This window comes from Camelus dromedarius, chromosome 31 (genome assembly GCF_036321535.1).
Source record: "Camelus dromedarius isolate mCamDro1 chromosome 31, mCamDro1.pat, whole genome shotgun sequence".
Classification (NCBI taxonomy): Eukaryota; Metazoa; Chordata; class Mammalia; order Artiodactyla; family Camelidae; genus Camelus; species Camelus dromedarius.
Window position 1 is genome coordinate 10,588,340 of NC_087466.1, and position 14,453 is coordinate 10,602,792.

At 43.0% G+C, this 14,453-nt stretch overlaps 1 protein-coding gene across 3 annotated transcripts in view; it reads left to right on the forward strand.

Moving 5' to 3' along the window:
- Positions 1-452: 452 nt before the first annotated feature.
- The window catches only part of ANKRD13A (ankyrin repeat domain 13A), a 29,628-nt gene continuing 15,627 nt past the window's right edge, over positions 453-14,453 (forward strand). Inside the window, exons 1-4 of one of the 3 annotated variants that reach the window (XM_064481159.1) lie at positions 636-759; positions 10,308-10,487; positions 11,325-11,457; positions 12,266-12,390. In XM_064481159.1, the coding sequence (XP_064337229.1) occupies positions 12,301-12,390 (90 nt within the window). In that variant the 5' untranslated portion in view covers positions 636-759; positions 10,308-10,487; positions 11,325-11,457; positions 12,266-12,300. Of the gene's footprint in view, positions 760-10,307; positions 10,488-11,311; positions 11,458-12,265; positions 12,391-14,453 lie in introns of all 3 variants that reach the window. The other 2 variants (XM_064481160.1, XM_031442872.2) reach the window with 2 other exon arrangements.

The following is a 14,453-nucleotide window of genomic DNA, read 5'->3' on the forward strand; positions in this document are numbered from 1 at the left end:
TGGCTCCCGACCAATCGTGGGTGCATCTGCCCAGGTCCAAAAAGGCTGCAAGGGAGTCAGTGGCTGGAATGGTTTGGTCCAGGCTCCTCTGGTCACCCCCGACCGCAGAGCGGATGGAAGAGGCCCAGTTGTGGACCGAACCATATGAGACAACTGGAGCAGGGGGAAAGGGGCTGATGAAGGCTAGACCGGGTTTCCCACCCAGAGATCGTGAGCTAAACGAGAGAGTTTTAGCTCTGTTTGGGTCGTGACACTGTGTTTCTCGGTGTGGGGCTGGAGGTGGGCGGGATCGGGCGGGCCCCGGGCCGGGTGGATGGCCTTGCCTCCCCCCGCCGCGGCGCGCGGTGGCTCGCTCTCCGCACTTCCCTGTTTGGGGCAGTTCGGCCCGCAGAAGTCGGTTCGGGAGCTGTCAGCGCGGGCGGGAGCGCGGCGGGGCGCGGGGTGGGCGCGGCCGACCCCGTCCCCGACCCGGCCCGCGATCCCCGACCTCCCGCGCGCCCCGCACCCGGCCTGCTCGGCCGCGCAGCCGAGTACCGCGCCCCTCGCTCGCTCGTCTGGTTCTCTCGCTCGCCGGCCGCGGGGCGGGCGGGCGGGCGCCGGAGACCCCGCCGGGGCCGAGGCTTGGCAAGCGGGCGGTGCGGGCCCGGCTGCGGCCTCCTCGCCATGTCTTCGGCCCGCGACGCCAGCAGCCACTTCCCCTTACACCTCCTGGTCTGGAACAACGACTACCGGCAGCTGGAGAAGGAGCTGCGGGGCCAGGTGAGGGGCAGGGCGGGGGTCCACCCCGGCGAGAGGAAGGGGGGAGTTGGGGGTCGTATCGCCTCGCTGAGCCCATCTCCAGCCCTCTGTCCTCGGGGCCTCGCAGACCTCTTCCACTCTGCAGTCGTGGGACAATAACAATCATAACAATAACAGGACATGTGTTGAGTGCTTAATGTGTGCCAGGCCCTGTGCCGAGGGTTTTCTGTACATTCTCTCTCTTAGCCTTTCCAACAACCCAGGGAGGTGGGTACTATTATTACATTTGACAGAGAAGGAAACTGAGGCTCTCAGAGATTTTGTGCCTGACACAAGGACGCTCGCCTAATAAATACCAAGCCGGGATTTTAACTCTGGCCCGCGGACTCCAGCGCTCGGGATCTTAACCATTTAGGCCTGCCTCTTCCCGAAATGTATGAGCCACACACACCTCTCACCCCACCCATCCTTTTTATAAGGAAGGGCTTGGTTGGGTTTGAAGTCCAGGTTCTAACCTGCCCTGTGACCTTGGGCAAGGCATTTTCCCTCGCTGGCCCACATCCACTTATTTGTAGAATGGGAGTGTTGATACCGATGTAGGCAAACCTGGTGCTTGACTATTATCCACAGGTCTGGGGCGGGGCCCAGGAATCAGCATTTTAGCAAGCTCCCCAGGGAGGCTGATATATACTAAAGTTTGAGAATCACTGGTGCACAGCATCCTTAGAATCACTTGGTATTCTAAAGTGCTTTGATTGCTTGTCTTTTATTTATTGCCATTGTTAGAAGCAATGGTTTTCAGTTGGAGCTGACTTCATTCCCCCATCCCACACATCTGGTAATTCATGGAGACATTTTTCGTCATTACAAGTGGGGAGTGGGTGCCACTGGAATCTAGTGGGTAGAGGCCAGGGATGCTGTTCAGTATATTCTATAATGCACAAGTGTATGACACCCCTCCTCCCCAACTAAGATTTATCTGTCCCAAAATATCAGTAGCATTTTTGCTTGAGAAACTCTGTCTTACAGGTATCCCAGGAGTTCTGGGAGGTATTGGTACCCTCAAGTTACAAGCTAACAGACTTAGCAGTTAGGATAAGGATTTGTAATTATTTGGTATAATTGTTCTTGTTGACTTCACTTTGGACTTCCACTGGGCTAAAGTTCTGGGTTTTGAATGGCTCAACTTCGATGCTGTCATTGTCAAGAAATTTTAGAGGAAAAGGAGCATTGGTACTCTTTTGGTTGGCAAACACTGAGCAAGGTCAACACCACCCCATTTGATGAACGGTTACTGCTAAGCATGTTCTTGTACCCTGCCTTCTTTAAGTCTGTTGAGCGCCCACTGGAAGTCAGAAGACGCCCTTTTTTTCATTTTAAATTCTCTGTCCAGACAGAATAAGCTTTCGTTGTAAGAATCATTGCTCTTAATTAGATCATGCCCCCAGAGTAAATGATTCACTGTTAGGCATCTCGGTGTACCTGAAGATTTAATTCCCGTTCTCTAACTAGATGTGGCTCAGAGGGAATCCTCCATCATTTTGCTCTCAGTTTTAAGTCTCACCTTGGACACTTTAAAAATGACCGGACAGTCCTGCTTTTAGGTCTGCTGCGTTTTGCATCTGCATTTCCTCAGTATTGGGGCCACCCAGCTTCTTGCGAAATATTGAGGTACAGTACCAGGAAAGTCACAAAACCAAAATCCTATTTAATGGAGAGGTTCATCACCATCAATAAACCACACACATGTTCAATACTGATTTCTGAAAAAAGCAGGCTTCCTGTTCATTGGAGGGGAAGAAAGGAGTTTAAATGAAGTGCAGTCTTTCTTTTTAGAAAAACTTGGTTGTTAAGAACAGAGTCTTGGTTTGTAACTTGCAGTGTGGCATGGTTGAGTTATCTCTTTCTCCTGCAAGCTGTGACAGAAATGTTCATCGAAAAGTTCTCTGTGCCTCTTACCTTGAAAAACATTAAGAACGTCTGCGATTAGAAAATTAAAATTTTGCAGCAGGTTGTCCTGGAGTAAATTGGTCTTTTAATGCCTTTGACTGCTAAGGAGGTCAAGAAAGAACATTCATCTTTGCTAATTATTTCGTTTTGCTTTTGTTATTGGGGTTATCACTGTAGATCATTCCACAGGACTCTGTTTTCTCTTGGGCTGGGGTAGCTGAAGTGTATTCAAAAAGAACATCTTGACCATGGAGTCTTGACTGTCATTGCCACGCAATCCAATTTCGATCCTGAATCCTGGCCATTGAAGGGGTGGAGATGTGCCTGGCTTCAAGGGCAGTTGGACAGGACCCTGTGTGCAGAAGTACCTCGTGCTTGGTTTAATGCTCTGCTGTTATCATCTTGAAATTCTTAACTTTTTTAGAAAAATTAGGACCCTAGTATTTTCATTTTTCTCTGGGTCCTGCAAATTATGTAACTGGTTCAGAGTGAAGAAATTGATAATTGATATCATTAAAATACAAGGCAGGGAATATTTTGTTGCTTTCCTGTTTATCGAGGTCCTCTGTTGATTACAAAACAGCTACCTACTCCTGTGACTTGGAAGCAGTTAGGTTAATGGCCAGTACTAATGCTGATCCAGTTGTGATCCTGGGTGCGTAACTGACCCTTGCCAAATTGTTTCATCACCTGTCAAAATAGAGTGACACTGAATGCTTACTGTTTTGCCAGGCACTGTGCTGAAATGTTTTGTGTGCAGTTTTCAATTTAATTCTCACACCAATCCCCTGGGGTGAACTCTGTTGTGATTCCCATTTTACAGATGAGGAAACTGAGGTTGGAGAGGTTCAGTCCTGGGCTTACCCAGGGGTCGAACCAGGATGTCAACCCAGACAGTTGGACCCTGCTTTAATCCTGTATTCTTAATCCTTCCACTTTGTTCCTTTCAGTAGAAGTGCCCCCATGTCAGGATTCCAGACAACGAGGCGGAGAAGAGATCTGACAGCCCAGGCATGTCATAAATGGGAGCAGTACCTACCATTCACCCTGGTTGCTGTTGTTATTATTGTAATCGTCCTGGGAATGTAGATTCTTTTACGTGCATTCCAGTTTTTCTACAAAGAACATGTATTGGTTGCATAATTAAAAACAAAAAATTCCTATCACCCCAGCAAGGAAACCAGCTGTTTCACTTAAGGCTTTTGTTTGTCAGTAAGTTTCTGCTGTCTGTTCCTTCATTCCTTCCGTCCCATGAGTGAGACTTGAAGTAGGCACTCTGGTAGCTGTAAGAATTTTATTTTGCTCAAGGAACAGCAGCACAGAAAGAATCATGTTTATCCAGATGAAGAGGAGAAGCACATGTTTCTGAGCGTGTGTGAGTCAGCCCCAGTCCCACCGTCTTGCTAATAGCTGGAGTTCGCTGCTTGTATAACTTTGCCAACTATGAGATTATTTCAAGCTTTCAACGTTTGCTCAGCAGATGCACTTTATTAAGTGCCTCTTAACCCATCAGCTCTACTGTCTTGAATATTCACTGGAGCCTTGAAGTTGGTTGGTGCAGTTTGAAATGATTTGTGTTATGGTTGTGTCATTTGTCACTTAGCCAAAGAGGTCTGTTCAACATCTTTGGCCTTCCTACTGATGCTGGGAGAATGAATGAAGAATTTAAGGGGACAAATGCAAAGGTCAGTTAGTGCCGTCTTAGTCAGGGGAGGGGAAACCCTGGGACCGAGTCGGGTGGAGGGTGGCAGCCCCGGGTTAGGAGCCAGCAGGTGAAAAAGCACAGAATCTGGGCAAGAGGAAGAGGATGTTCTGAGCAGCAGCAGCAGTGCTCGGAGCTGGACGGGGAACTACCCTGGGGTTCTCATCCCAGCCTGGGGCAAGGCTGGGTGAGGCCACTGGGCACACAGTCAAGCCAGTGCCTGTTAGCTGGAGGCCTGCCAGGAGCCAGAGGCTGTGAATCCAAGATAAAGAGCCGGGAGCCTGCTCTCAGGTGCTCTTCCTCAGCCCGCAGGGGCTCAGGCTTGGCTTAGGAGCCAGGCCTATATGGATACCTCCCGCGACTCCTGAACTGGGGTGGGAGAACCAGCTCAGGCCGCAGCCGCAGAGGACCAGGGTGCACGGGAATGAGGGTGGTTGTCCTCCTAAGAGGATGCATTGGGGCCAGTGAGCATCCTCTTGCCTGAGGCCCCCCAGGAGGTCCCTGTGATAGTTTCTGGAGCTTTCACTGCGTGCTAGGTACCAAGGCTCAGAGGGCTTGAGTGACTCACCTGAGGCTAGTGAGGGACCCGGCAGTGGGCCCAGTTGTCTGCTCTGCAGACAGAAAGACAGACAGACTCAGCTCCGCCTGTACTGCCGCTGGAGTTCAGCAGGCTGGTCAAGAGAGCTTGGATGAGAAAAGTCGGTGGCCTTCAATTAGCACACAGGGAGATGTGCAGAAATCTTCCTTTTCTTCTTTTGGGTCACTATGATAGAGGAAGAGGGGTGGGCATTTTTTTATGTGGTATAGCTCACGACTGAAGAACCTGAAAAGAAAACCGTAAATGATGAGCTTTGAAAGTGAATTCCAGTTCAGTTCTGAAAGCTCTTGCTCACTAAACTGATGTCATTAGTTGAAGACCCTACGCACCACTATTAACCATAAGATAATTTGAACAAATCCCTTTTAGGGAGAAAGTGACAGCTTACATGAAACTATGCAGTGTGGGTATATGGTAGTAGTGCGAACTCCTCTGAGTGCTTACTCTGGGGTTAGGCGTTGTGCCTTTGCCCTTATAAAAACTTTGCAAGGTAGGTGGTTTTTTTTTTTTTTTTTTAATTTCCATTTTACAAGAGAGCAAACTGAAGCCCAGGAGAAATTAAGCAACTTGTTAAACAGCATATAGATGGCAGATTAGTTTTTATTTTTAATTTACTTTTTTAAAATTGAAGTATAGTCAGTTTACAATGTTGCATCATTTTCTGGTGTACAGCATAATGCTTCAGTCATCCATATACTACATATATTGATGGTAGATTAGTTTTATGTTTTGCATGAACCGTATACCTAGGTTGATTTTTAAAACATCTTTATTGAGATATAATTCACTTCTTCAATTCACCGATTGAAGTGTATTATTCACTGTTCTTTAGTATGTTCACTGAGTTGCACAACTATCACCACTACCACATTCCAGAACATTTTCATCACCCCAAAAAGAAACCCCACACCCATTCGCTGTCATTCCGCATTTCCCTCCAATCCCTTCAGCCTCAGGCAACCATTAAGCTACCTGCTGTCTCTATAGATTTGCTCATTCTGGACATTTCATATAAATGGAATCATACAATATCTGGCCTTTTGTGTTTGCTTCTCTAACCTAACGTGATGTTTTCAAGGTTCATCCATGTCATGACATGTTTTAGTACTTCATTCCTTTTTATGGCAGAATAATACCATGTATATAATAATAGTATATATACCACATTTTGTTTATTCATTTGCCAGCTGATGGACATTTATGGCTCCCCCCCCCCCTTTCTGGCTATTATGTATAATACTGTTACGCACATCTGTGTACATGTGTGGTGGTATATTTTTCTTTTTCTTGGGTAAATACCTACAAGAAGAATTGCTGGGTCTTAACTTTCTGAGGAACTTCCAACTGTTTTTTCAAGTTGCTTGCACATTTTACAGTCCCACCAGCAGTGTATGAGGGTTCTAGTTTCTCCACATCCTTGTCAACACTTGTTATTGTCTGTCTTTTTGATTGTAGCCACCCTAATGGTTATGGAGTGGTATCTCATTGTGGTTTTGATTTGCATTTCCTTAATGATTAGTTGTGTTGAGCATCTTTCATGTGCTTGTTGGCCATTGGCATATGTTCTTTGAAGAAATGTCTGTTTAAATCCTTTGCCCATTTAAAAACTGGATTATTTGTCTTTTTGTACTTGAGTCGTTAGAGTTCTTCATAAGTTTGGGATACTAGCCCCTTATTAAGTATATATGACTTGCAAATATGTTCTCCCATTCTGTCTTTTTACTTTCTTTATGTCATTTGAAGTACAAGTTTTCAGTTTTAATGAAGTATAATTTATTTGTATGTTCTTTTATCTCTTATGTTTTTGGTGTTGGATCTGAGAAGGTTTTGCTTAACCCAAGGTCACAAAGATATAATCCTGTGTTTTCTTCTGGGAGTTGTATTGTTTTAGCTCTCACATTTAGGTTTCTGATCAACTGTGAGCTAATTCCTGCATATGGTGTACACATGTGGATATCTGGTTGTTCAGGCACCATTTGTTGAAAAGATTATTCTTTTCCTACTGAATTATCTTGGCACCTTGTTGAAAATCAATTGACCATAAGTGTGTAAGTTTATTTCTGGACTCTAACTTGTGTTCTGTTGATTTATATGTCTATCCATAAGCCAGTACCACACTGTCTTGATTGCTTTTGCTTTTGTAAATTTTGAAATTTGGAAGTGTGAGTCCTCAAACTTTATTCTTCTTTTTAGGATAGTTTTGGCTGTCTTGGGATATTTGTATTTCTGTATGAATTTCAGTATCAGCTTGTTGATTTCTGCAGAAAGTCAACTGCAATCTTGACAGAGATTGCATTGAGTCTGTAGCTCACTTTAGAAAGTTTTACATGTTAACTATTAAGTCATACAAACCACGAACATGGGCTGTTTTTCCATTTATTTAGATCTTAATTTCTATCTGCAATGCTTTATAGTTTTCAGAGTGTAAGTTTTGTTCTTCTTTAGTTATTTCTAAATGTTCTATTCTTTTTGATGCTATTATAAATTGTTTTCTTAATTTCATTTATGAGTTGTTTGTTACAAGTGTATAGATATACAGTTGATTTTTCTATATTGATCTTGTATCCTGCAACCTTGCTGAATTCATTTATTAGTTCTAATAGCTTTAGTGGATTCCTTAGGACTTTATATGAGATCATATCGTCTGTCAGTAGAGATAGTTTTATTTCTTCCTTTCAATCTGAATGCCTTTTTTTTTCTTGCCTTATTGCCCTGGTTACAGCCTCTAGTACAATGTTCAACAGAAGTGATAAAAGAGAACATTCTTGTCTAGTTCCTTATCTTAGGAGGAAGGCGTCCAGTCATTCACCATTAAGTAAGATGTTAGCTCTGGGTTTTCCATAGGTGTATGGTCTTTGAGGAAGTTCCCTTCTATTCCTAGTTTGATGAGTTTTTTTTTTTTTTAATTTTATCATGAACGAGTGTAGGATTTTGTGAAATGCTTTTCCTACATTGTCTTAGTCCATATGGGCTGCAATAACAAAATATCACAGAGTGGGTAGTTTATAAACAATAGATATTAATTTCTCATAGTTCTGGAGACTTGAAGTCCAAGATCATGGTGCCAACAGGTTTGGTGTGGCTGGTGAGGACTCTCTTTCTGATTTGTAGCAGGTGCCTTCTCATTGAAGGCAGAAGAGGGTTAACAAGCTCTCTGGGGCCTCTTTTATAAGGCACTAATTCCATTCGTGAGGGTGCAGCCACCCTCATGCCCAAAGGCTCCACTTCCTAATATCATCATCTTTGGAGATTAGGATTTCAGCATATGAATTTTGGGGGGACACATCACATTCAGACCACAGCATGCATTTATTGAGATGATCATGTGTTATTTTATTTTATTCTATTGATGTGGTATGTTACATTAATTGATTATCAGATGTTAAACCATCCTTGCATTTGTGGGGTAAACTCACTTGGTCATGGTGTACAATAACCCTTTCCATATGTTGCTGAATTTGCTTTGCTAAAATATTGTTGAGGATTTTTGTATCTGTATTCATGAGATATTGGTGGTTTTCTTTTGTGTGTGTGTGATATGTGTGTCGTCAGGATAATACTGGGCTTATAAAATAAGTCGGGAAGTCTTCCTTCCTCTTCTATTTTTTTGGGTTTGTTAAGAATTGGTATTAATTCTTTGAATGTTTGGTAGAATTCACCAGTGAAGGCATCTGAGCCTGAGGTTTTTTTCCTGGGAAGTTTTAAAATTACTGATTCAGTCTCTTTACTTGTTATAAGATTATTCAGATTTTCAATTTTTTTCTTAAGTCAGTGTTGCTAGTTTGTGTCTGTCTAGGAATATGTGCATTTCATCCAAGTTCTCTAATTTGTCGGCATATGGTTGTTCATAGTATTCCTTTATAAGATGCCTTATTTCTGTAGAGTTGGTTAATATACCTTTTTCATTCCTGATTTTGATAATTTGAGTTTTTTATCCCCCCTTGGTCAGTCTAGCTGAAAGTTGTCAGTTTTTGTTGATATTCTCCTAGAGCCAACTTTTGGTTTTGTTGATTTTTCTCCATTTATTTTGTATCCTCTTTTTCACTGACCTCCACTATAATCATCCATTGTTTTTTTTTCTTTTTGTCCATTTATTGTTTTAAATCACAGTCACCAGAATATGCTATATCATTCTTCCTTTCTCCTCTCCTTTCACGAGAAAGAGAGGCGTTGGAGGCTCTGAACAGTCATAATTAGCCATGCAGAGTGTTCTGCTTCGTGTCTGAGACACACAGTTCTCCCTGTGGTCCAAAACAGAAAAAAGTCAACAACTTAATATATTTGTGTTTGACAGTACACATCCTATCTAACTGCCCAGGAGCTTGCCCTGTTAATCCTTAGTCTGAAATGTTAGTTTTGTTCTGGGGTGTGAATTGAAGTAGAGTTTCCCCTTTTGTGTCACAAATATTGTTAAGCATCTCCAATGTCAGGCAGTGTGCTAAACCTAATACCTTTCATGCAGTAGATTGAAATTGCTGGGTAAAAAAAACAGTATTTATAATAGACAGGAAAGAAGATAATGAATTTGCTAATTATTTCCTGCTAAACTTCGACTAAGTTAATAGTTTTACACTATTTATATTACTTTGTGTGTGGGGGGGGCAGTGATTAGGTTTGTTTATTTATTTTAATGGAGGTACTGGGTAATTTTTTTAATTAAAATTTTTTTTAATTTTAAATTTTTGGGGGGAGCAAATAGAGTTTATTTATTATTTATTTATTTATTGGAAGTACTGGGGATTGAACCTAGGACCTCGGGCATTCTAAGGATGCACTCTACCTCTGAGCTATATTCTCCTCCATACTTTTTTTTTTTTTTTAAAGAACAATGATTTAATGCACATTAGAGACTGGCACATTAGGGTGGCAGAAGCTAAGAAATATAAGACTTGGATCCTGCCCTTTGGAATTCTCCATCTCTCTGGTGAGACAGAAAAGCCATAGCTTTGGGAGAAGTCAGGGAATCGCAGGAGGTGGTGTGGGCCCCACTCCAGGGGGCATGTTGGCGTGTCAGTGCTAGAGTGAACGCTGAGGCCTGGGGCTGGCCCAGGAGGACGTATGTTCACTCAGCAGTGTCTTCAAGCACCTCAGTTATTCCTCAGTACGGTTCCCATCTTCACTCCACCACAACAGTTAGCAAAACGGGAGGTGCAGAAGCTGGTGGCTCGTAGCTGTTTACCCCCAGTCCTACTTACTTGCTTTCCTGTGGCCCAGAGTGGCATGTTCTGGAGTCTTTAGAGGCTGCCCAACGACTAGCATCTCAAATCAAGATAAGGCACATTTTCTAAGAAGTATTATGGCACTGAAACGTTTTCACAGGCTGAAGGTCCAGTGGCAGTTTCTTGTGTTCTCAGAAGAACGCTCAGAGCCATCTTTGGAAGGCAGCAACCACTCGTTCAGACTGAGCTCACACCAGAGAGCCTGCCGGTTGGCTCTGGACATCCAGCGCAGGTGCCGGAAGGAGGGTCGGAATAGGAATGAAGAGTATCAAGCAAATAGGTTTGTCTAGCCTGGGAGATGGACTGGAATGGCATGTGTGCGGTCTTATGTTTATTTATAAATATGTCCACGTGGGAGGGGGGTACAGTTCAGTGGTAGAGTGCGTGCTTAGCATGCACAAGGTCCTGGATTCGGTCCCCAGTACCTCTGCCAAATGAATTAATGAATGAATAAATAAGCAAACAAATAAATAAATAAACCTTACTGCCTCCCTCGCCAAAAATTTAAAATAAAAAAATCTTTTTGTTTTAAATGTCCACAGACATGTCTGGCAGATCAGGCTCACTGACTGTACGACCCGTGGGTACTGCGACTTCAGGGCACTTGGAACTCAACACACAATCACGAGAGAGGTGTTTTGGTGGGAATCCAGCTAGAGGATGTAATTTTATACTAGCCCAAATTATCTTCTGTGCTTTCAGTTTTGATTAAAGTCCTTCACTTCCTGTTCTAGACCTGAATGCTGATATGTGCTGGAGAAATCCCCCATGTTCCGGGTCATCGGGTGGTTGCGTTTCCATGTGGACTTAATTTGTGTGCTGTTGGGTTGAGCGCTGTTGGTGCGTGGGGTTATGTTTGATGATCTGAGGCCTATAGCCAATGTTTATTTATGAGGCACTTAACTTTATAGAAAAAGGAACTCAGTAACTGTCATCTTTATTTATAGCCGTCAGATTCATGTTTCAGTCTTGCCCACATATTGTCATTGTTCCGATATTGCTGTCATGAATGTGCGAATACTATTTTAAATTTTTATACTTAATATTATCCCTCAAACTCACTTACACATTTTTGTATAATATATCCAATTTTATAAATGCCAGTCTTTTGTTACAGAACGTGGAGGCTCTGGATCCACGAGGTCGAACCTTATTGCATCTTGCTGTTTCTCTGGGACATTTGGAATCTGCTAGAGTCTTGCTCCGACATAAAGCAGATGTTACGAAAGAAAATCGCGAGGGCTGGACAGGCAAGTATACTTGTCAAAAATAAATGTAAAGCCTTTCATTTTGTTTTCTCTTTCTGAGTAAGGGCCAGTCTCAATCCTCATTGTGCTCAGAGTCATCTTTATCTTAAGGCTCTTTCTCTCTTGGGACTTGGCGCCAGGCGAGGAGATGAGAGCCTCAGATGCTGCTGGCTGAGCGGCAGCACAATGGTCCCAATTGTGTCCTGGGCCAAAAGCCCTGGGTAGAGGGTGACTCCTCATCCAGAAAGCGGCTCTCAGTGCCACATACATGAGTGTGGAGGCCAGATTCCCCCTGAGGAATGTGATGGTAACTCCAGCAAGTCCATCAGGATGGACACAATGAAAAAAATTATGGCTGAAAGTAGTAGCCTTTTCCAGTGCAATCCTGGCACTTCACTTTCTGCAAGCTCTCATACTATTGGTCAGAGTAATTCTGAGTTGACTGGGCAAGGATCCACACAGTCCAAGCCCTGCCTGCCCACCTCCATGCAACCACAGGTTTGTGATCACTCAGCTAAAGCCAGCTTTCTGAAGACACTGTTGGGATTTCAGAGCCAGTGCTAAGAAAGAGGGGAAAGGGAAGGAAGGGTTGATCAAGAGGCTGAGTGCTCTGTTTTCTTTTCTTCTCACTCAGTTATGAGCAGAAATAAATAGTCATGGTCGTAAAGATAAGACGGGACTACAGCCTCTGTCCCGCTTTGAAGAAAATGCTGGCCTTTGGTCCATATAGATGACTTTTCAAACTGACTTTGGAGTTTGTCAGAAAGTATGAGAATACTGGGTGATCAAATTTCACCTATTTGCCTTCCAGTTTTACACGAGGCTGTGAGCACGGGCGATCCCGAGATGGTGTACACGGTTCTTCAACACCGAGACTACCACAACACATCCATGGCCCTTGAGGGAGTTCCCGAGCTGCTCCGAAAAATTCTCGAGGTATCCATAAAAATTGACAATGCCATAATTTGAGTTAGATGCTGACACAGCAGCCGGAGACAAAGTTTGACATCTTTGTGTGCCTTCCTAAAGAGTTTCATGAATGGTGAACATGACATCGCGTACTGAATAACGTTGTTCCTGGCTTTTCCATCATGTTCAAATGTATGAGGTCTTTGACGAATGCTATTTGTAGTTCACTAGGCTTACCCTTTTAAGTGCTATTTTAAAATTATAACAAGACAAATGGACATTGAACAATTAATTTGTCTAGGTACCTGTTTTCTTAAAAGTAGCATCCTGAGCTCAAGTCATCTTGGGGAAATTGTAATGAATATGGTTACTGTACAGGGATTTTCAGGGCTTGTTGAGGCTCAGAAGTCTATGTGTAGTTCTCCTGGACACCCCTGTCACGTCTAGCCATTAGTATTTTGTGGCTTCTAATCCATCACCTTAATTTACATAAAGCTAGTGGCTTTGGGGCAGTCTGTCTTATAAATTAAAGTGTGTGGGCTCTGTGACACTTAGAGAATGTTCCTAAACATTTTTACTTCTAGACCCATGGATTGTTTTGGATGATGGTTACCATTCTTCAGATAGCCTTTGTCACCAGAAATAACCATCTTATTGGTCAACCATGTGCAATATTCCTGGAGCAGCAGGAGACAAAGTACCCACAGTTCAATTTTCATGTTGTTTAGTTGAAGCAGGGAAGTGAGCCCCCCTAAATATTTCCAGACATATTTGCTAGATAAATCAGCTTTACAACTTCAGTCAAAATAAATTTCTTGAGAAAAATTAACAGTTTTGTTGAGAAAAGGAATAACTTTGCTGTAAAACAATCACTGCTTGTTATCTGAGCATGCTTTTTAAAAAGAATTTCTAAGACACTTACGCTAAATCCTGCCTAAGACACTCATTTTCCATGTTCCACACAGAAACCTCTCATGAAATGTGAAATAGTTGTATCCATCATTTTTATTTATTTTTTAAATTGAAGTACAGTCAATTATAACGTGTCAGTCTCTGGTGTACAGCACAGTGTCTCAGTCATGCATATACATACATATGTTCATGCATTGTTTTTAAAATAGGTGTGTGTTTGCACAAAGGCCACATAGATTCATTGTTTTCTCTAACTCACTGCAGGAAGAAGTAAAAACATCATTTGTCCATTTGACAAAGTAGAAAAATGACTATTTAACGTGGAGTCACCCACATTTAAAAATTCAGTGTAAAGGATTTTCTTTTTTCACCTGTATTGATCCATAGCAGTGGACTGCATTGAATTGTATTCTCTGCTGGAGGCTATAGACAGCCCACAAATGCCCTGTGCCTATGGGCACCAGAGGCCGTGGCTGATGGTCGGTCTGTCAACAGCGTCTCCTTATTATATACATCCATTTCTTGTCCACTGCCCCTTGGAGTATCCTCGCCTATCATTGGAATCTGTTTTTTTTGGAACAGAAAAAACACCTGGAATTTCTAGCGTTTCTCTTCTTGGATGGTAACTGTTGGATTTCTTAAGTAGCTCTCCAATAACCTTCTATAGGAATTCATGGTGGGTCAGATAATCATCCTAAGTAGGGCTGATGGGGTGGTGTGACGCATCACAGGGACAAATTCTAAGAGTTTAAGAGGAGAGTTGGGGCAAATCTGTTAACTGGAGGGAAAACTCAGCTTCTGGGGGAAGTGGTGCCTCGCACCCTCTTGGTTTCACGGAGCGGTCCAGTAAACACGAAGCACTTCCCAGCACACAGAGCCTTTTACAGTCATGTTCCCTGTACAGCAGATGGAGTCCACATTCTTCTCCCTCCGCCTAGACTAGCCTGTTACCCACATCAAGTGGTGGTGTTTGAGCCCATCCTTCTGGCTCATTTGCTGCCACTATTAGGAACCCAATTGAGCCCCTAAATTAGATTTGACTTTTATCTCCCTCCAACCTTGTTGCTTGCAGTTAACTTTATTAACTGTCTAGACATATTTTATATGGAGATAAAATAACAGCCTGAACGTAAAATAAGCATTTCATTTGATGGGTTTGCAATTTATGTTTCTTCTTA